Source organism: Erythrolamprus reginae, chromosome 1, assembly GCF_031021105.1.
Source record: "Erythrolamprus reginae isolate rEryReg1 chromosome 1, rEryReg1.hap1, whole genome shotgun sequence".
Taxonomy (NCBI): Eukaryota; Metazoa; Chordata; class Lepidosauria; order Squamata; family Dipsadidae; genus Erythrolamprus; species Erythrolamprus reginae.
In genome coordinates, this window is record NC_091950.1 from 252,882,253 (window position 1) to 252,904,161 (window position 21,909).

Consider the following 21,909-nt stretch of genomic DNA (forward strand, 5'->3'; position numbering starts at 1 on the left):
GTGATGGTTCAAAGTTATGATGTCATTGAAAAAAATGACTTTTGACTGTTTACCACACAATTGTTGTAGCATTGCCATTTCGATGCTTGTCAACAGGTTCATATTTGTGATGGGAACAATGTCCCAGGGTCACATGGTGAAACTTTGATAAGCAAAGTCAACTGGGAAACCAGGTTCACTTAACCATGGTTTTTTTAATTTACTTAACCATGTTATAAACTAAACCGCAGCCACTGGCTTTTATGTTCATGTTCATATCATACCTATTATCTTGTAAGTAAGTGAGTGAGTGACTGAGTGAGTAAGTGAGTGAAAGAATTGTGGTGGCAAAGTGGTTAGAATGTGCAGATTTTGCAGATTTATGCTGACTGCCGTCTGCCAGCAGTTTGATTCTCACCAGGCTGAAGATTGACTCAGTCATTAATCCTTCCCTGGTCGGTAAAATGAGGACCAGATTATTGAGGGGCAGTACCCTGACTCTGTAAACTGCTTAAGAGGGGCTGCAAAAGCACTGTGGAGTGGTATATAAGTCTTAAATGTGATTTAAGGTGTCACCTTTAAAAAAAAGTCAAAGAGATAAAAAGAAAGACCCAAGAAAATCGCGCTCAGGTGGAGAACTGGTTCCGCCTGGGCCCAGCGCAAAGGGTGTGGCGAAGCGAAGCACTAATAAACGCGCGCAGCCCAAGGGAAGCTCCGCTGCTCCGGGCGTAAAAAAAAGAGCCGGTTGCGCGGGCTTCCTGCTGGAACGGGCGGGGCCGTGGGATGCGGGTTCTCAGCGTCTTCTCCAGGCCTTGTTGAAAACCCGTTTTTCGGTTTTTCTTCTCCCGTCTGTCCGGTGCCCGCCGCCGAATCCCCCTGAAAAAACCATGAGCGGCTCTAGCCCCGACAAAGGGGAACCCCAGAAGAGCGAGGCGGAGCGCAAAGCGGAGCCCCCGCAAGAGGAAGCCGACGGGGCCGAGATGGACTGGGAGGCAGCGAGGGTCGCCTACGAGAGCCTCACCAGCACCACGAGACCCCGGCCGGTGAGTATTGAGGAGAAGGAGTGGCGGGTTTCCGTCGAGAAGGGTCCCTCGGGCTGAACGCCGGGAATATGGGGTGGGGAGGGCGGCTTCGGCGACCCTCTTTGCCTCAAGAAGGGGCAAGGGACCATGCCGGGTTTTCCTTCTTCCCTTTCCCTTCCACGCCGCGTGCGGTTCGCTTTCTCCGCCGCGCCTACTCCTGGCTTACCCCCCCCCCTCGTGTCTTTTCTCCCTCCAATTGGGTTTGTTGGGGGGGTTTTCCCTCTAGACGCTCCCACTCCCCGTTTTGACTTCTCCCGAGACTCCCCCCCCCCGTCTTCGTTTTGTTTGGGCTGAACCGTTTTGCTTTTGTTTTTTTATCCCCCACTACCTCTTTCCTTCAGCCCAAGCCTCAAAATGCCATCACCATTGCGGTGTCTTCCCGAGCTCTCTTCGATATGGTGGAGGAAAGGAGAATTTTTGAAGAGCAAGGTCTGGAAAAGTACGTGGAATACCAACAGGCCAACGAGAACGTCACTCTGAAGCCTGGCCCTGCTTTTGCCTTTGTCAAGGTAAAACTCCCTGCAATTCCCTGGAGAGCTTATTTACCGGGCTTCTGATCCTTTTCGTTCTTTCTCCTGCAGAGCATGGCAGATAATATGGGGGTATTTCATAATTCTGCCCTCTGACAGACATGGTTAGAGAGGTCTCCCCAATATTTGGTTGGGAATTTCCTAGTCAATCAGGAAGATACTACAATCTTTAAATCCTATTAAATAAAAAAGATGCAGTGAATATTTATAGAATAGAATTAAAATTAGGTATAGAATTATTTATTTACTTATTTATTCGACTTCTATGCCGCCCAATCCTGAAGGACTCAGGGCGTCTTACAAAATAATAATACAAATATAAAAAGATACAAAGCAATAAGAGAAGTCGAATATAATATCTAAAACTAAACCCCTGATAAAATCTATTTTTTATAAAAGAGACATAATCACATGCATACACACCATTCATACAGTTTGGCCATGAAAGAAGTAAAATTCATGGCCCCCAGGAATTAGAATTAGGCATAGAATTAGGTATAGAATAGAATTAAGTATAGAGAATTAGAATTAGGTATAAGATAGACAACAGAGTTGGAAAGGGACCATGGAGGTCTTCCAGCTTAGGCAGGACTATACCACTTCAGACAAATGGTTATCCAACATCATCTTTAAATATTCCAGTGTTGGAGCATCCACAACTTTTTGAGGCAAGTTGTTCCACTAATTAATTGTTCATCAGGAAATTTCTCCTTAGTTCCAAAATGCTTCTCTCCTTAATTAGTTTCCACCCAATGCTGCCTGTTCTACCCTCAGATGCTTTGGAGAATAACTTGATTCCCTCCTCTTTCTGGCAGCCCCTTGGATATTAGAACACTGCTATATAAAACTTCTATGCTATTTTATTTTATTCATCATGCTTTATTCATTGTTGTGATGGCTCTGAGATATTGGTACATTACTATAATACCACCAGGTCCTTTTCATTAAACTAAACATACCCAATTCCAGCAACCATTTTTTATATGTTATAGATACTCTAATGACTAGATTCATTCTTCTAAGAGGCTTTGAAATAAAAATTCAGAGAGGTTTTTGTCAGGATGTACATTTATACTAATGGAGATTTTATATTTTTTCCTAATTTAAAGTTTTTCTAGCTTGCAGAGAACTTGTTCACTGGACTATAAATGAGAAGTGGTTGCACATAAATGATTTCTCTGTTACACCATCTATTTTATGAAAAAAGGAATAAAGTCAAACCTAAAATCATTAAGTTACTAAAACAATATACATTTGAATTGCATGGATTTCTATTTTAGAGATTCTTGCAGCCATTAAATCTCATGGATTTCAACAGAATCTAAAAAACTTTTAGACTGCAGCTGCTGGGTCATAATGTCTGTGGTGGCAGCACTGAAATGTGGGTAAATAGAATAGAATAGAATTCTTTATTGGCCAAGTGTGATTGTACATACAAGGATTTTGTCTTAGGTTCATATGCTTTCAGTGCGTATAAGACAGAAGATACATTTATCAAGATTCATGAGGTACAACATTTAATGATTGTCATAGAGTATAAGTAAGCAATCCGGAAACAATCAATACAGTATTAATATTTGATTTGGCAAAGTTGTTAGAAATTTGCCAGTTCCTGTGATTTAAAAGGATTTAAATGTTTAATTTTGTAGTCATGGTCTCAAGGTTCTATAAAAAAAAGGCTGTTTATGGAGCAGAGGTGGAGGTTTTTTTATTTGGAGTGGTTGCTGCTATTTCTTTCTATAGAACCTCCTTAAATATTTTACTTCCTCCTTTATGATCTGCTAGAAACTGTTGTGTAAAAACATGGGGTGAGTTACACCACATCCCTATTTGGTGTTCCCTCTGCTGCTTCATTATAGAGATGGTCAGCTTCCCATTTCTGGCTAGAAGACAATTCCTAAGGTCATGTCCTTTCCTTTCCAACTTCTCACCTGTTCATTATCAATACTTCCTTTTCCATCCATTTCTCATTATGTACCTTTATTTGAGCCACTGCATCATTTTCACTCTTCTGCCACAGCCCTCTTATTTAGGAGCATTTAAAAAATTGCTTTAAACTAGGATAGTGTTCCATATAAACTAGTATATCTGCCTTGGCTGATGGTGGCTGAAGATACTCAGCTGTGAATCTATTTACCATGCAAATAGTATGCCATTCCACTGAGCCTTGGTGATTTCATCCAACTGGAACATATCTAAATCTAACTCTATCTTAAACTTCCTTTCTTTTTCATCAAGGGGATTATACTATTAGCTTGGGGGAGGGAGCACAAAATAGATGATGACAGAAGTGAGAAATAGAGCTGAAGCAGATCATGTAAAGTTTGAAGTTCAGCCTATTTCACCAGGTGAGGCTGAGAAAGATTTGTAACCTGAAAGGCAGATGAGTCACTTTCAGTCTATGCATATACAGTATTGCAGAGTTATCAAGGGAAACCTCAAATAACTTTTATTGCCTGAGGGAGAGGGCAACATTATGCCCTCCGCCCTTTCCAGGTGCTAAAGTTCATCATTAGTAATTGACTCTTCAGTCATGCAAATGATTCGCTTTCTTCCACATGCTTGCAGAACTTAAGGGATGGGTCATCTATGTCCAACCCTGGTGGTTGCCTGCTATATATCAAGCAGCTGCTTGAACACCCACCACTCTTTGTTCAGTGAAGCCATCCTTATTTACGTTCCACAGCGTCTTAGTTTCTGTAGTTGCTAAGGGAAGACAATTGGGTTTGATACATCTCCAGCAAGCCCCAACAGATCCTGAAGAGAGGTCAAGAAGTGAAGTCATAGGCAGGTTAGACTGGTAGGTGCATTCTTCTTCTAGGCATATCCCACCCCAGACCTCTTCATGAAATAATTGAGCAAGTATGTATTTATCTGCTTGCTCCTCACAGGCAGTGGAACATGTAAATGCACGACTTCGTGAACTATATCCTGATGATGAAGAGCTGTTTGATATTGTGCTCATGACTAATAACCATGCTCAAGTGGGAGTGAGACTTATCAACAGCATTAACCACTACGGTGAGTATGAACTGTGGTTGCCTATGCGTTAGGCTAGGGTACTGTCACATCTTTCATCTTTCTGTATCCTATAGAATTCTAAGACTAAAACAGAGTGCACCAAGGGTGCTTGATTCATTGCTATTCCTTTTGTGTGAAAAGCAGAACGGTGAGGTAAGGATTGGATGGCACTACATAGAGTTGAATGTAGGACAGTGCCTCATTGTATGCAGTTCCTGTTGCCCAAAGAGTTTCACCAGGCTTAAGTAGCGTGTCAAAGGTCATACCCCAAAGTAAGAGATGGGCTCTTTTGGGACCATCTTATCTTTTTAGGTTAGGGGTCCCCAAGCTCTAGTCTGCAGCCTATTGGGAACTGGCAAGCACTTGAAACTTCATCTGCACATGTGTGGGGTTTAGATTGTGTATGGGAAACCATGCCCCCCACCACCACCACTGGTCGTGGAGCTAGAAAGGTCAAGTACATCTCTGTTTTAGGCCACCTGCTGTGCCTTTCAAGCCCAAAATGCAAAAATGGAGCTCAAATATCTAATCCTAATTACTCTGAGCCATAAAAGGTATGCTGGCCAGCTATGTGTGGCCTATTTCATTTCTTAAAAGTGGAGATACTACAATTGGTTACAGCTCAGTCTTCCGCCTAGAAATGTACTCTTCCACATTTAGGAAGTTTGTGACCCTCTTTATTTCTATGCCAACATTATCACCCCAGGATTATACTGCTAGGTAATTATATTAGCATATATCAGTCTGGAGGAAAATAGTTTGTGTCTTAAAACATTGAACAGAATCCTGACACACAGATTTTTTACAACCTAGCTGAAAATGCATTATTTCAACAAGAAATATCTGGTTCTTTTCAGTTGTTTTCTTTTAGCATTGTACAGCTAGAAAGATTTCAGATATATTGCACATAAATATAATGTCAACCAAATTTAAAGTTGACTCGAATTGTTTTTAACTTGTACACAACTATTGCATAAATAACAGCAACAAGTAAGAGTTGGGACTGAGAATTTTTCTTAATATCTAGGTCTTCTAATTGAACGGTTCTGTATGACTGGAGGCAAGAGTCCCATTGGCTACCTGAAAGGATACCTTACAAATCTCTATCTTTCTGCTGACTCTGAAAAAGTCCAGGAAGCCATAGAAGCAGGTTTGCATTAAGTTTTTCATTGCTTTGGTTGAGTAGTAAGCAAAGTTTTGATGAATTATTTGCATTTTCAATAAAATCTTTAACTGGATCAATTGGTTAATTTTTTAAAATTGGAAAATTTTAATTAAATCAAAACCTTAATTAGAAATTGAAAAATATGGTTCTGATCCTATATACCGTATATACTCGAGTATAAGTCGGGTTTTTTTAGCCCAAAAATGGGCTGAAAAACCCGACCTCGACTTATACTCGGGTGACTGACATGTCACCACAAGGGGGCGCAAGCGGCTGAGGGAAAGACAGCCGTCTGCCTTTGCTTCAGCTAGAAAGAAGCGGCAACTGCCCGGTCAAGAAGCAAGAATCCCCCCCCCCCTAGCCAAACGGCTTTTTTCTTGTTTAGCGCGGCGTTCGAGTGGTTGGCAGGTTCCTTTGCTTGCACACAAGAGCCAACCACTCGAACGCCACGCTAAACAAGAAAAAAGCCGTTTGGCTAGGGGGTAGATTCTTGCTTCTTAACCGGGCAGTTGCCCCCTCTCCCAGAGCTTCTTTGGAGCTGAAGCAAAGGCAGACGGCTGTCTTTCCCTAAGCCGCTTCCTGGAGACCGCTAAAGATATCGCTCTGGGGGAGGGGGCAACTGCCCGGTTAAGAAGCAAGAATCCCCCCCCCAGCCAAACGGCTTTTTTCTTGTTTAGCGCGGCGTTCGAGTGGTTGGCTCTTGCATGCAAGCAAAGGAACCTGCCAACCACTCGAACGCCGCGCTAAACAAGAAAAAAGCCATTTGGCTAGGGGGGGGGATTCTTGCTTCTTAAACCGGGAGCAGTTGCCCCCTCTCCCAGAGCTTCTTTGGAGCTGAAGCAAAGGCAGACGATTGCCTTTTCCTCGGTCGCTTCCCGGAGGCCGCTTTGGGACATCGCTTTGGGAGAGGGGGCAACTGCTCCCAGTTAAGAAGCAAGAATCCCCCCCCTAGCCAAACGGCTTTTTTCTTGTTTAGCGCGGCGTTCGAGTGGTTGGCTCTTGCGTGCAAGCAAAGGAACCTGCCAACCACTCGAACGCCGCGCTAAACAAGAAAAAAGCCGTTTCGCTGGGGGGGGGATTCTTGCTTCTTAAACCGGGAGCAGTTGCCCCCTCTCCCAAAGCGATGTCCCAAAGCGGTGTCCGGGAAGCGACCGAGGGAAAGGCAATCGTCTGCCTTTCCTTCAGCCCGAAAGAGGAGGCAAATGCCCCGCCTTCCCCCAGCCGGTTAACTTGAAGCGCTCGGTTAACCGGCTGGGGAAAGGCAGGGCATTTGCCTCCTCTTTTGAACTGAAGGAAAGGCAGACGATTGCCTTTCGCTCGGTCGCTTCCCGGAGACCGTTTTGGAACGTTGCTTTGCTTGCGCCTTCCCTCCTACAGCGGAGAGAGGCGGCAAATGGCCAGCCCTTCCCCCACCCGCTTAACTGAGCCCTTCGGGAAGGTGCCGCCTGTCTTTGCTGTAGGAAAGGCAGGCACATCCGAAGCGCGTGGGGAAGTGGCTGTGGGAGGCAACGACATTCCTAAGCCGGTGAGGTGTGGTGGGGGGGTGGCGAGAAGATAGAAACAAGAATCCACCCCCCCCCCAGCTTTTCCCCCCTCTACCTGCAAGAAAAGGAGCCAGCCAAACACTCCAATGCCGCGCTAGAGGGGGGAAAAGCCGATGAGGTGTGTGTGGGGGGGGTGGATTCTTGCTTGTCTTCTCAACACCCCCTCACCCCACCTCTCGGGAAGAGAGCAACAGGAAAGGACGCGGTTTTCTTCTGCCGGGTCGAGGACAAAGCGGGTGTTGAGGGCGGCGGGCGAGCAACATTTCAGCGGGGAGAAAACCCCAAGCTGAGAGTGCCTTTTAAAATCACTCTCCTCTCAGCCTCGGCAAGCTGCCGAGAAGTGGGGTTTTCGGAGTGGGGAGGCAAAAACGCTCAGAATGTCACCAACGAGGCATTTCTCCAAGGGGCGGGGGTCCCTAAACTTTCCTTTAACCCCAGCGGACACAAAGATGGAAATGCGTGGTCCTCGCCAGCCACCCATCTGCGGGGGCTGCCCCGCGCCAAGGCAGAATTAAATTCAACAACCAAAATATTATATTTTTAAAAAACATACTTTTTTGACAGTTTGTTTGCCTTTTAAGACATCTCTCTGGCTGTGCCTAATGTCAACAATAAAATTTTTTGCCAGGTGAATTTTTTTTTGCCAGATTAGCTATGGATCTCACTGAAGAAATTTTAAAGAATACTCAAAATGATTCTTCATTTGCTTTGTAACCTTAAATAAAAAAACAATACAGTATTGACTCTGTAATTTACCCGGGGAGGGGACAGGAGGGGGGCGCAGACAGACAGGAAAGGAAGACAGACAGACAGACAGAGACCTATGACCACAATTGAGCTCAAAATTTGTTGTTAAGCAAAAGCATTGTTAAGTGAAAATCACCACATTTTACTCAATCCATGACATTTCCTAGCTCTAACAGTGATGTGCAAGCTAGGGAAGTACCGGTACATCTGAAGACATGTGTAATGTTCTAGTTATGGTTAACTGTGTGGCAGAAAGTGGACTCTGGGTTTGTTTTCCTATTACAGTAAATGAGGTTGAATGTACCATATATAATTTTACAAGAGCTCTCTCTCTTTCTCTCTCTGTATATACACATACAGTTTATATAGTAGATAATGTACAGTATATTTTTGTGTGCCTGTGTGTAATATTTATTTACACATATGGCATATATACATAGAATTAAGTATATTTTGGATGTTCAGTAATTGTAAATATAGAGGGAAATTGTATCTCTTTGAGGCAAGGAGAGGTCAAGTATCCTAACCCTAACCCAAACCAGCAGGAGCAGGGGATTGAGGTAAGTACCTAGGTACTTGCATTTTTTTTGCCTATACCTGCCTTGGGGGATATATACCTGTTTACCCTCTTTTAAACTTACAGAGCTAGTTTACTGGCTTTCTTTGAAATAAATATTCTAAAATATTTAATCTACTGATGCCTCAATTGATGTAATTTTATTGGTTTCCATTTTTATAAGTTACCAGTAGCCGCTGCAATTTCCACCCTCGACTTATACAGGGGTTTATAAATTTTCCCAGTTTTTGTGGCAAAAGTAGGCGCCTCGACTTATAGTCGGAGCGACTTATACTCGAGTATATACAGTACTCCAATAAATTGAACAGAAGAAAAAATGTGTTCCATGTAGTCCTAAGTGGGCATGTTTATAATGGCCTATGAGAAAAGCAGAAAATTATTAGATCTTGCCATTTTTGCTCACACAACTAGCTGACAATTTTGTACATTTTGGAAATATTCATTAATGTTGGCTTTGAGATTTAATACAAGGCATTCTGAATTGCTTCTGTCCTATTTCTGCAGGAATTGCTGCTGCCACTTTATTTTCTGGCAATAAAAATGTGCCTTACGATGATAAACAACTCCGAGTAGCCTTTGATGGAGATGCTGTTCTTTTTTCCGATGAGTCTGAAATCATTGTGAAAGAACATGGCCTGGATAGGTTTTTTGAGCATGAGAAGCTCCATGAGAATACACCTCTAGCACAGGTAGAGTGGCCACCTTTTGCATTTTCTTTGTTCTTATAATGTAGCCTATATTTTCATTCTGTAATTTGATTTTAATATTTTTTTAAAAGGAATTAGGAATTTGTACGTGTTTTTAAGTATGAGCTCCTTGCTCGAAATGTTTATTAAGGATAAGAAATGTTTTTAGGATCTGCAAATAATTTGACAGAGAGATGCATAAAAGCAGCTTGTTTGTTATTTATGTATTTGTTTTAAATATTTATAACCAGTTACAAGATCTTATAGTGGACTATTATAGCAAAGTAATATGAAAAAACAAAATAAAATGAATAATGATTTTTAAAATACACAGAATCATAATGACATTGGCACTTAAAGATAAATAGGCAAAACCATTAGTGTCAGTTTAGCAATTGGCTGCTAAAATTGGATAGTGCATTTTGGGGAACACTGTGAGCTGAAAACCACGTGTAGCCACAGATTGCCATTTCTCCTATTGATAAGTAATTTTAACTTCAGGTTGGTATTGGATTCTTACAGATTATGCACCCTTATTTCATATATGGAATTTTTTTAATGAAGTCTTTTCCCTTTTGGAATTGGCCCCTCAATTGAAATTACAAAGATATAGCTACATATGCACTGCAGTCAACAAGTTTGCAATGCATTGAAAGTCCCATTAATGATCAGCAATCCTGCCTATTTCCTTAAAGGAAAGATGGTGTAGAATTCTAAATATATTTGTGATTTTTCTTTGTGTACCTTTAGGGTCCTTTGAAATGTTTCCTGGAAGACCTTGGAAGGCTCCAGAACAAGTTCTACCGCAAGAACGAACGGTTGGACTCACCAGTCAGGACTTATCTGGTGACCGCAAGAAGTGCTGCCAGCTCTGGAGCCAGAGTGCTGAAGACTCTTCGAAGCTGGGGAGTGCAGGTTGATGAGGCTCTCTTCCTCGCAGGGGCACCCAAGGGTCCAATCTTGGCAAAAATCAGACCTCACATTTTCTTCGATGACCAGATGTTTCACATTGAAGGAGCACAGCAGCTGGGCACTATTGCTGCACATGTGCCGTATGGTATCGGACAGAAGTACCACAAATCCAAACTGAAAAAGAACCCAGCCAAAGTTTAGTTCCATTTACCTTGCCTATAAATTTACTGTTAAGTTTAATATTTTCACATGTGGGTTTTTATATTGATGGGAGTTATTGGGGGTGGTGGTGGCACGTTTTGATATTCACATTCTTGTACGAATAATAAAACACTTTAAATGCTGCAAGGCATATTTGTTTTTAGCTTTGACTTAGTTAACGTTGGGGAATAAATTTCTAGCTTTGACTTATTTAATGTCGGGAAATAAAGCTGAAATTTGTTCAATACAGTGCAGAGTTTAATAAACAATCATTGCCCATAAACTATTATAAGTTTTTAGGAAATTTTGCTTATGTTCTTGCAGAGGCAAGCAGCCTGTAGACCTGGGGACAGATTTAAATTTTTGTGAAGATACTCACAAAAAGGCTGCAGTGGAAAGCTTCAGGACAGACATTTTTTGAAGAGGTTGACATGGCCAATCACAAAATGCCCATGTGCCAAAGGTGAATGTGCCCCCAGCACTCCCTGGCTTATTCCAGTGAGCCCCAACAAACTGTTGCAAAAAAGTGTTATGAGAAGCTTGTGTTATGCTTTATAGCATGGCATGTTAACAGACAGACAGATGATAGATGGATAGATACCAGACAAATAGCTTTTAAAAGTTACAGTATTTGGGACCAGGAAACTATGTTGCCTCTTAGTAGATACTGTATTGTAAGATTTAGTCTGTCAGACCCTATAGGCTCCCAGTTGAGGCCATGCTCAATAGTGTAGAATGCAATTTAGGTAGCTAAGCTTATATTCTTGATACAGCAGATGATCTATATTCTATGTGGGATGCAGTTTAGGACTCCTATTGTAGCAGGAAGCCTTTGTACCACTTAGCCATTCATCCACAAGACAAAGATTAGTCTCTAGGAGAGATTTTAGGATTGTTTAAAGGAAACACTTTGTTCTTCTTAAAAGCAACAAGAATTCAGAAGGATATGTATCTACTATGTATGTATCTAATCAACCAGGAAATTCAAATTGACAACTATGCTTCAGTGATGGCTAATTGTAACAAGTGCAAACAGCAAAATTGATGATAATTTAGCACAATTTGTATGCATGTATCACAGCTGAAATGAAACTATTTCTTCTCAAACAAGAAAAGCTGACATTTGCAGTTCACCCCTCAGAATTATGAAGTGAAGCTCAGTAGCCCTATACCAGTAATGACAAATCTATAATAAGCCTAAGATTACACACCACAACATTTTGGGTGGTATGCCAGCATTCAACAACACCCAACAATTATTCTTGAAATAACTCCCTATTGTATGGTTTTGGAAGGTTGCAGTGGCTCTGCAAGAATTGGGTTTGTGGCCTCCGACCCTCAGAAAATGGTGTGAGAATTTATTTTTTTATTTATTATTAGATTTGTATGCCACCCCTCTCTGTAGACTGGGGCGGCTAACAACAATAGTGAAACAACATATAACAAATCTAATATTTAAAATAGTTTAAAAGACCCTAATTTAAAAACCAAACATACCATGCATAAATTGTATAGATCTAGGGGGAAGAGAATATCTCAGTTTCCCCATGCCTGACGACAGAGGTGGGTTTTAAGGAACTTATGAAAGGCGAGGAGGGTGGGGGCAATTCTGATCTCTGGGGGGAGTTGGTTCCAGAGGGTTGGGGCCGCCACAGAGAAGGCTCTTAAACGACATTGTTTAGTCAACGGGACCCGGAGAAGGCCAACTCTGTGGGACCTAACTGGTTGCTGGGATTTGTGTGGCAGAAGGCGGTCCCGGAGATATTCTGGCCCGATGCCATGAAGGGCTTTATAGGTCATAACCAACACTGAATTGAATGCAACATTCCTTCATGAATTTTGCAGAGGCTGTGAAAGAGCTTTCTCCAAAGTAGCAGTAATGCTAGGTTCAAGGTCTGAGTCTCCACTTGAGGTAAAGGCTTGTGGTGCTGTTGTTTGGGGTGGTCTAAAGGAGGGTGGCTGACATGGGACATGCCAGCAGTCAAGTTAGGCATCTTCTGTATTTTTGACACAAACTCCAAAACGTTTGCCATTCCATGCATGTATGTATGTATGTATATATACATACATGTAAAGGTTTCTCCTGTCCTTTCGTATCTGATTCTACAGGGTGTTGTTTCTATCTCTTTCCTAGCCTAAGGAGCCAGTGCTGTCAGAATAACTTTCCATGGTCCTGCAACCAAAATGACTGTACACCAAGATACATGGAATGCTGTTGTGGTACCACCAAAGTGATACCACCAAAGTGGTACTGCAGCCTTTAGTGTTCTTTAGCCATTGATCCATCACGCCCTCAAATACATACATACATACATACATACATACATACATACATACATACATACATACATACATACTGTTTTAATTTAAACCTCAGAACTTTTAGGTCAACATAATCAGCATTTAATGAATACAGAAGCATATGTTTGGGCTGTTGTCACTGTCCTTTCTCATTAATCACATAAGAAAATCTTCAAGTATAGTTCTTTGTTCTTTGAAGCAAATGAATGAGAAATAGGGCAGAAAATTCTCAGTGAACATCTCAGCTCTGTATAATGCATACTTATACATTTTCTGACTAGAGCTTGAGGGAATCTGCTTTGGAAGGGTACATAAGTGGGCTACAGTGAACATCTTCCTCCATTTACAGATAGTGTGAGTCATGCTTTTTGCTAGTAGCTCCCATGTCACTGCAATTGGGCATGCAAGTCCAGTTTTTCTGAAAACTAATAACCTCAGAGATTGCCACTACTTTGCCTTTGTGGAAGTCAGTCCAACCCATTTAATGTGGTGGTTGTGGGCAAAATAGTAGGAGGAAGGTATGGTGGATACATTCTCTGCCTTGAATTATTTGCAAAAATAATAAAAGTGGGATACAAATAAGTAAATGCATATGTAAATAAATAAATCACAGCCTGTGATTGATAGACTAACAATGTTGTGACACAGGACCTAAGTGTCAGGAGTTGAGGCTGAGCCTGTCTATTGGCTATGTTGGTTTGTGATTGAGGAGTCTGGTTTTATCCTATCTACTCTTTCTATGTGTAATGTTTTTCTGTATTTGTATTTTCTTTTAACATATCTGCCCCTAATTATGAGATGGGGAATCTCTCAAAATAGTAATTAATTAATTATCCCAGGTTGCATTATTCATACTATAACTGAGCTTATATAGAGATAAAATATACTTCAGAAATAACAACTTTCATCAGCAAACAGGAAATAAAGAATAACAATGGGGCTTGTTAATGTTTATCCAAGCAACATTTCCTTTTTGGTTCAATTTATTTTGTTCTTGTTCTTTGTTATTTTCGTTCAGGTTTTTTTTTTTTAAACCCCAAACTTCAATCTGATATCTCAGCTTTTACCTTCTACATCAGCACACATTTTGTTTTTTTTTCTTCCCATGTAAGAGCTCTCTCAGTTTCTAAAAAAAGCCTGAAGTCTTGGAAAAGGAAGAGTTGAGGGGGAACTCATTCTGCTTAGTGAGCAGGAACATAATGTCCCTGGAAAGATCTTGCTTTGAAATAAAGGAGAAATGCATGGGGGGGGGGGGATTGTTCAGCTGCAACCAAATGCTACACGCTGCTGCTTCTGACATCCTATCCAGAGAATCTACCATTGATATAAATTAAAAATGAGGTTTGCAAGGAGTCGGCATTAATTCACAATAATACAAGTTGGTCAGAAACTTGCAATATTTGGTTGATAAAGCATTTTCTGAAAATATGTTGCTAAGTAGTTTAATTCAGATGTTCCACCTTCTTCACAAATTGTCTGATGTCTTGAGCCAAGAGTTCTGGTTCCTCAAAGGCTGCAAAAAACTTCACCGAAATGTGCCTGCACGTGCGTCCCTGTGCAAGATTTTGCTACCTGCACAGGTGCAGGAAGCAAAATTGCACTCAACCCTGCACTCCAGAGCTGTGGAGCTGTGCATAATTAGTTGTTCTAGCAGCAGCCCACTGGTGCTGGACAGTGGAAATCTGTGATTAAAGGCTTTATTTGGCAGTGTTTAGAATAAACTCCCTCATTTGTTTAAGTGCTGTCCCTGTGTGGGACTATATCAGGTCCTATCCTGACCCACCATCTGACTTCATTAGAAACTAAATGTTATTCATACCTGTGATAAAAATTACATTATCTGCAGCAATCAGTAATTTGTATGACATCAGACCTGATAAAATGTCATTTTTTCATGATGTCATCATTCAAATGACAGAACTTTTAATGATACTATACTTTTCAAAGCAGTAGTATCACTCAGTAACAGTACTATTTCTATCCAACTAGTAATTTAAATGAGACTTTATGGAATAAATATACATACACAAACATAAACATTATTGGTTCAATTTCCAACATTTATTAAACTAAACATATCCCAAAAGCAAAAGTATATCTGCTTAAGCTGATTTTAAGTATTAAGTGCATTAATACTTAAAGGATTTAAGTATTAAATCCTTAAGGATTGGTACTTGATAAATAAAATAAAATAAATCAATCAACCTTCCTCACCCTAAAACATGTTGAATGCAGACATCTGTTATTGGTTCTCCTTTAAGCATACCAGATCCTAAATCAAACTGGAAACTAGACATCAATAATTTAATATTTTCTATATTTATGCCGCAAACAGAAAAGAAGAATGCGATGGTAATTTTAAGCACTGTAATTTTATTACACTATAAACCATAGAACAGAATCCAGTTCATCAAATACATAAAAGCATTATGCTCTACACAGGGCCCAGAGGAAAAATGTAAGCAATGGGAAAATTAGATTTAAACAGATCAGAAGGAAATTTGAACGTGAAGGAGGAATACCAAATCATAAGGACCCTTCGTAACGATAGAGACTGATGGAAGCACAAACGTTTCAGCTAAGCAAATTAATTTCCCGCTTTTATTTGATCTAATTTATATGCCGCCCAACTCCCAAAGGACTCTGGGCTTTGTTGATATAAGTGTAAGAAATAAACCCGGTTTCTTTTTTTGCAACGGCGCAACTTGTTTTAAAGCAAGATGATATTATTTCAGGCTCATTTATCTGCATAATAATGACAGACCCAACCTAAAAATATAAAAAAAGGAAACAGCCAATCAGGACGGAGCAGGGTGAGCGACAGGTAAAAATCGAATCCCGCCTTCGCGCCTGTTAACTATATTTCCCAGGATTCCAAGCGAGAGAAACCGGCCCTCGTCCTCCCCTCCCTCCCCCGCCCGCCGCGCGATGTCATTGGGTCTTAACTCTTGAGTGATCCCTCGGTCGGCCCAGCCCGCGCCCAATCCCGTCCAGCCTGGGGCCTCTAGGCGATGGCCGCGGCTGGGATCATCCTGGCCGCCGCTCTGGGGGGAGGTTTGCTCTTCATCGCGCGCTGCTTCTCTTCCGCGGCTAGGCGAGCCGCGCTGAAGAAAATGCCGGCCGGCGGCCCGATGGAAGGCAAGACCGCCATCATCACGGGGGCCAACAGCGGCTTGGGGCGGGCCACGGCGGCCGAGCTGCTACGGCAAGGCGCGAGGGTCATCATGGCCTGCCGGGACTGCGGCCGCGCCGAGGAAGCCGCCCGCGAGCTCCGCGCTGAAGTGGGCCTCTGCTCGCGCGGCGGGGGCGAGTGCCGCGGGGAGCTGGTGGTGCACGAGCTCGACCTAGCTTCGCTCCGCTCCGTGCGCAGCTTCTGCCAGCAGGTGCTGCAGGTACGGTCGGGGATGGGTGGGTGGATTTTAACCCATTGGGAGGGATCATCTTGGGATCATTCGTGCGTGGGACGATCCCGCTGGATCGTCTCCTCTGAGCCTCGAAGGTAAAAAAGAGGGGCCCTCGCCTAATTGCAATCTAATTGGACCTGTGGCTGAGGCAGCAGCAGTTCTTTTGCAGCAGGTGATGGCTAGTCAGGGTCCGCATTGCAGCCCTTGGAAACTAAACCTAATAACGCCTTTCTGTCTCTCGTTCGAGGCGGCTCTTCTATAGGATTCACCTGAAACCCGAACCAGCTTATGCCTGTAAACAATCTAAGGGCGCCCCTAAAAATAGGTCGAGCCACTTGAGGCTAATCCAGTAACGGGAAAAAAAGAAACCATCAAGCAGGGGTTGTTAATAGAGCCTCTTGATTTTCCATCGCTTTTTCATGGAAGTCGTTCATAACAATTTAGGCATGCATGTTGAAGATGCTCTCTCGACTATTTTTGGTCCCTCCTCCAATTGCTAAAGTATTAATCTGGAAAATGGCTCTTCTTCGTGTGCATTATTTTTACATAGGTTCAGTTATGAACATAACAAAGTCCTAAGATGGTATCGGCTCCATGCATTATCTTACTTATTTATTTAGGCTTATATGCCACCCTACTCCCAGAGAACTTCAGGTGGCTCACAGCCAAATAGACATACAATATAAAATCCAATACATAACAGTACAAAGCAGTTTGAAACCCAAGATGAACACCCAAAACAGCTAACAAGCCCACGCATATCTTTCCTGATTGGATTTTGATGGTTTGCTATTGGCTCAACCACCCCAGGTCTGCTGGAAAAGCCAGGTCTTTACGTCAGAATGCCGGTAAGGTGGGAACAGTCTGGATCTCAGGAACTCTTGTCACAGATTGGGTGATTTCGAAGGCATTTCATGGCCATATCCTTATCTCATTATTGTGGTTCACGTTCTTTTTTTCATCCTCATAAAAACCATGAGCAGGTTCAGCTGGACATAACAAGCCATCACTGTTCATGGACATCATATGCAGGTTCTGACAGCACAGTGGAAAGACACATGTGAGCCATAGATCCACATGATTTTCTTACATGGAATCTGTAAGCTGTGGGCCAATATTGATCTCACACTGTTGACATTGCTGGGACACACAAAAAACATGTTGGCCATATGAAACCACATTCAGATAATAGAACACATCTGCCTAATTACAGGGAATCCTGACAGTCATGATGTGACCATTTTTGGCAGCATGGATCACAAATCCATTTGATCCACATGACCTCACCATTAAATCCTAGGTCACATTGTTATGATGTAATCATAGTGCAAAGTGTATGCAGACTTTATTCTTTGGTTGTGAGCTACTGAGAGTCCCTTGGGAGTTGGATGGCATACAAATCCAAATAATAAATAATAAAACTAGTTTTGTTGCCCTATTTTATATGAGCTAAATTAAAACTGTCAAATCACATATTATATCCATCTGTATACAATGAGTCATAACAAAAACAGTTCCAAAATGGTTTTATGTCACTGTTGGATTGTTGCAATGTCTATAATGAACCATCACATATATGGATTTCGGATCCATATTTGTGATGGTTCATTGTAGACATTGCATTCAGCACAATGGAGTTTTCCTGAAGATTGTATGAAAAAGTGTGTACGTTTATGCCATAGAACCAAATGATGTCCAACTTCTACCATAGTAGCAGCTTGTTCTGATTAGTGAGATTTATTATGAAGTCTATGTTAAATAGCAATTCCAGTGAACCGTTTCACATGAAAACTCTGTACATAGGCAAAATATAAACTAGTTCTGTTCGCTCCCCTCTGTTTGCTTCCTATGTAAGGAAGACTCATCTGCCCAAGTCTTGAAAGTTGTTTTGAAAACCCCTACTGGCCAATCTAATAGTTTGTAAACCAGCTCTTACAGGTGGTACTTTAAATAGCCAACTCTATGGTTGAGATGACTCATTGCTTGTAGATGGAGGTTATCTGTCATATGCTAATTGCTTGTGTATTCCCAGTAAAAATCATGCATCACTAAGAGGATCAATTTTTTGCATTCATATTGTTGCAGCATGGTGATGCTGAAAATAGATCCATGCTAGTTAAAATGTTACTAGGCAATAATGCAAGCCGTTTACTTTTTAATATTGGATCCTGGTAGGTGCTATTAAAAAAAATGAGATCAGGAATTTCCTTTGTATTGGATTTTAAAGATTCCAGTTTTATCCAGCCTCTTCATCAGTGCAAATGAGCTTTGTTTATCATCCTCTCTTCACCCATGAGCTGCAGTAAGGAAGCCTATGTGTCTGGATTGTTCAGAGACAATGTATGCTTTGCAGATATAGACAGGGGTCCCATATCCTTCCACCAGTATCTCCAGAGAAACTACTTCAGCTTATGGTAATTAATTCCCAGGAGATGTGGAAAAGGACATCAACACTTACATTACCTTGTGTATATGCAAATTGGTAGGCTAAAATTAGTTGTGATTTTCCACTGGGAGCATGCAATATCAATAGACTGGGTTTTTTCCAGATCTTGCTGAAGAAGCAATGAACAGCCTTTCCAGCATGAATATTAGCATTGCAGAGTGTTTTTAAGTGGTGATGATAGGATGTGAGGCCTGAAATGCAGACTAGCTCAGAAGACAATCTCGAACAATTAAATGCCTCATAACCTCAAGCACAACTTTGATATTATAAAATTAAAAGGTCTTTTAAATTAAAACAGGGTAGATGAGGTAGGATATGCCAGTCTTTCAGGCTTCTTGGCTTCTTTTTTATACAAATTGTAAAACGTAAAATTATGTTTATATATTAGGAAACAGAGTGAGGTTGTTTATTTTTTAAATTGCCTTAATCAAGTAGAAGACTGTGCGTCAGACTAAGATGTAGGAATGTTTTGATCTCCAAAGCATATGAAGAGAAGTATGAAAATATTTAGTAAATATATATGTGAGCAATGCTGGATTTGCTTTTTCGCTTGTTCGCTAGAAGTTCAGCTAATAATATATTTTATCCTGTTGCAGAAATGGAGAACTTGTGTCCACTTCCTGTGGTTGCTGTACTTTAATTCTTCCTGGCCCCAACAGGCAGAACTAATAGGGAAGAATGCTGGGCAGTCACAAACTTGTAGCCTCAGGAATGTTGCTTAACAATACACTTAATCATCATTATTATTATTTATTAGATTTGTATGCCGCCCCTCTCTGCAGACTCGTGGCTTTGGTGGTTAGGATTTTTGGGAATTGTAACAGCTAGATGGCCACCCATTCCTTGCAACCAGTATGAGAAGCATAGATTCTAAATAGTCTTTCATTTAGGGCAGGTGTAGGCTCTTCTATGACATGTGGACCAACTCCCAGAATTCCTGAGCTAGCATGATTGGCTCAGGAATTCTGGGAGTTAAAGTCCACAAGTCACAGAAGAACTAACTTTGCCTTACCCCTAATCTAGGGAAACTTTGAGACTTGTTGTTTCTCACCCAGAGAGTCTCACAAGATTGTTGCTGTGGAAATAAGAAAGAGATCCCCATACGAATTGCTGAAGAAAAGATGCATTGGAATTCTAATTAATGTGTGTCTTTAAAAAAAAACAGATAAGAATCAGGTAATCTTGAAGGAAGCTGTAAGGGTTAGCTATGTTCCTTTTGTGATGTGGTGCTTGACTTTCTTTTTTTCCCTCTCAGGAACTTTGTCTGACAGTCTTTCAAAATTGTGGAAGTAAAAAATTTGGGAGGGAAAGGGGGGGTTATCAAGATGCTTTGTGAATATGGCCTTCTCCGGGTCCCGTCGACTAAACAATATCATCTGCTGGGACCCAGGGGAAGAGCCTTCTCTGTGGCAGCCCCAACCCTCTGGAACCAACTCCCCCCGGATATCAGAGTTGCCCCCACCCTCCTTGCCTTTCATAAGCTCCTCAAAATCCACCTCTGTCGTCAGGCATGGGGGAATTGAAATTTTCCCTTCCCCCCTAGGCTTATAGAATTTATACATGGTATGTTTGTATGTATGATTGGTTCTTTAAATTGGGGTTTTTTAGATTATTTTTAATATTAGATTTGTTTACATTGTCTTTTTATTGTTGTTAGCTGCGGAGAGGGGCGGCATACAAATCTGATTAATAATAATAATAATAATAACAACAACAACAATAATAATAATATTAAGAACATGGAATTAAGAACCATTTTTCTTTTAGAAGACAAGATTTTAATATCTCTCTCTCCCTCCCTCTCTCCCTTCCCCCCTCTCTTTCTCTCATACAGGAAGAGCCAAGGCTTGATGTCCTGATCAACAATGCTGGGATATTCCAGTGTCCTTATATGAAGACAGAGGATGATTTTGAGATGCAGTTTGGCGTCAATCACTTAGGTCACTTTTTGCTCACAAATCTTCTCCTTGGCCTTCTAAAAAGTTCTGCTCCCAGCAGGATTGTAGTGGTGTCCTCCAAGCTTTACAAATATGGAGAGATCAACTTTGATGACTTAAATAGTGAACTAAGTTATAACAAAAGCTTTGCGTATAGTCGAAGTAAACTAGCCAACATATTGTTTACCGGGGAGTTAGCCCGACGTATACAAAACACAGGTGTCACTGTGAATGTATTACATCCTGGTATGGTCAGAACAAATCTGGGTAGGTATATACACATTCCTTTATTAGCCAAGCCTCTTTTCAATTTGGTATCTTGGGCATTCTTCAAGTCTCCATCAGAAGGCGCACTGACCATTGTTTATCTGTCCACTTCTCCTGAAGTAGAAGGTGTATCTGGGAAATATTTTGGAGACTGCAAAGAGGAACAGTTGTTGCCCAAGGCCACAGATGACTTGGTGGCAAGAAAATTGTGGGATATCAGTGAAGTGATGGTGGGGTTATTAAAATAACCTAGAAGATACACTTTATTGAAACAGTGCTATCTTTGATTCTTCCGTTATTTTCCTTGCACTTTATCACCTTGGTTTTTGAGACACTGATTTTGGGATTCAGAGCAGTCTCTGTTGATTCTTGATTCTTTCCACCGTTTAAAAAAAATAACAATTTCCATAGAAAGAAAACATATTTAATGAAAAGAGTTAGCTTACAATAAAAATGTTAATATATTTCAAGAGAGAGAGATATCTATATCTATATATACATATATAAAACTCTTCAGTGAAAATGGGGAGAGAAGGTAAAATGGCTATTTTCAAATTGTGTGCTCAGAGTTCAGTGCTTGGTACCTGAATTAGCTGTGCATGGTGCTATATTTGAAATGTGTTGCAGCAATGTTCTATTAAAGAAAAGAAAAACAAACAAACTGAGAGACCTATTTTTTGTGTCTCATTCAGTGCGGCCTACATTTCTGCCTTTAAGTAGGGAGCCTTGTCAAAAACTGTAAAGAGAAAATCTGGCTTGTGATACTCCGTGCCGGCCTTTCTGCTCTGCCACGAAAGCCTTCTAGTGCTCTAGGGTTGCCCTGTGGTTAATCATCTACGTAGAATCTGTATATGCACACCATTTCTACTTGTATTTGTCTCCCTGGATCTTATTCTGAAGCCTGCCCGAATCTGATCCTCTAGACCAGTGTTTCCCAACTTCGGCAACTTGAGATATTTGGACTACAACTCCCAGAATTCCCCAGCCAGCGAATGCTGGCTGGGGAATTCTGGGAATTGAAGTCCAGATATCGCCAAGTTCCCAAGGTTGGCAAATACTGCTCTAGATAGAACTTCTAAAGCCATTACAAGTAATATTAGTGGGGAAAAT

The 21,909-nt window shown here is 41.3% G+C and overlaps 2 protein-coding genes across 2 annotated transcripts; both read left to right on the forward strand.

The window, feature by feature from the left end:
• The first annotated feature begins 559 nt into the window (after window positions 1–559).
• Window positions 560–10,595, forward strand: NT5C1B (5'-nucleotidase, cytosolic IB). Its single transcript, XM_070732844.1, has 6 exons — window positions 560–1,022; window positions 1,403–1,570; window positions 4,483–4,612; window positions 5,640–5,762; window positions 9,150–9,334; window positions 10,082–10,595. Exons 1-6 carry the CDS (start codon window positions 867–869, stop codon window positions 10,442–10,444), a joined length of 1,125 nt encoding a protein of 374 aa, XP_070588945.1. The 5' UTR covers window positions 560–866; the 3' UTR covers window positions 10,445–10,595.
• Window positions 10,596–15,664: 5,069 nt separating this feature from the next.
• On the forward strand, window positions 15,665–21,460 carry RDH14 (retinol dehydrogenase 14). Its single transcript, XM_070732845.1, has 2 exons — window positions 15,665–16,137; window positions 20,430–21,460. The coding sequence occupies exons 1-2, from the start codon at window positions 15,757–15,759 to the stop codon at window positions 21,045–21,047; spliced, it is 999 nt and encodes a 332-aa protein (XP_070588946.1). The 5' UTR covers window positions 15,665–15,756; the 3' UTR covers window positions 21,048–21,460.
• Window positions 21,461–21,909: the final 449 nt, after the last annotated feature.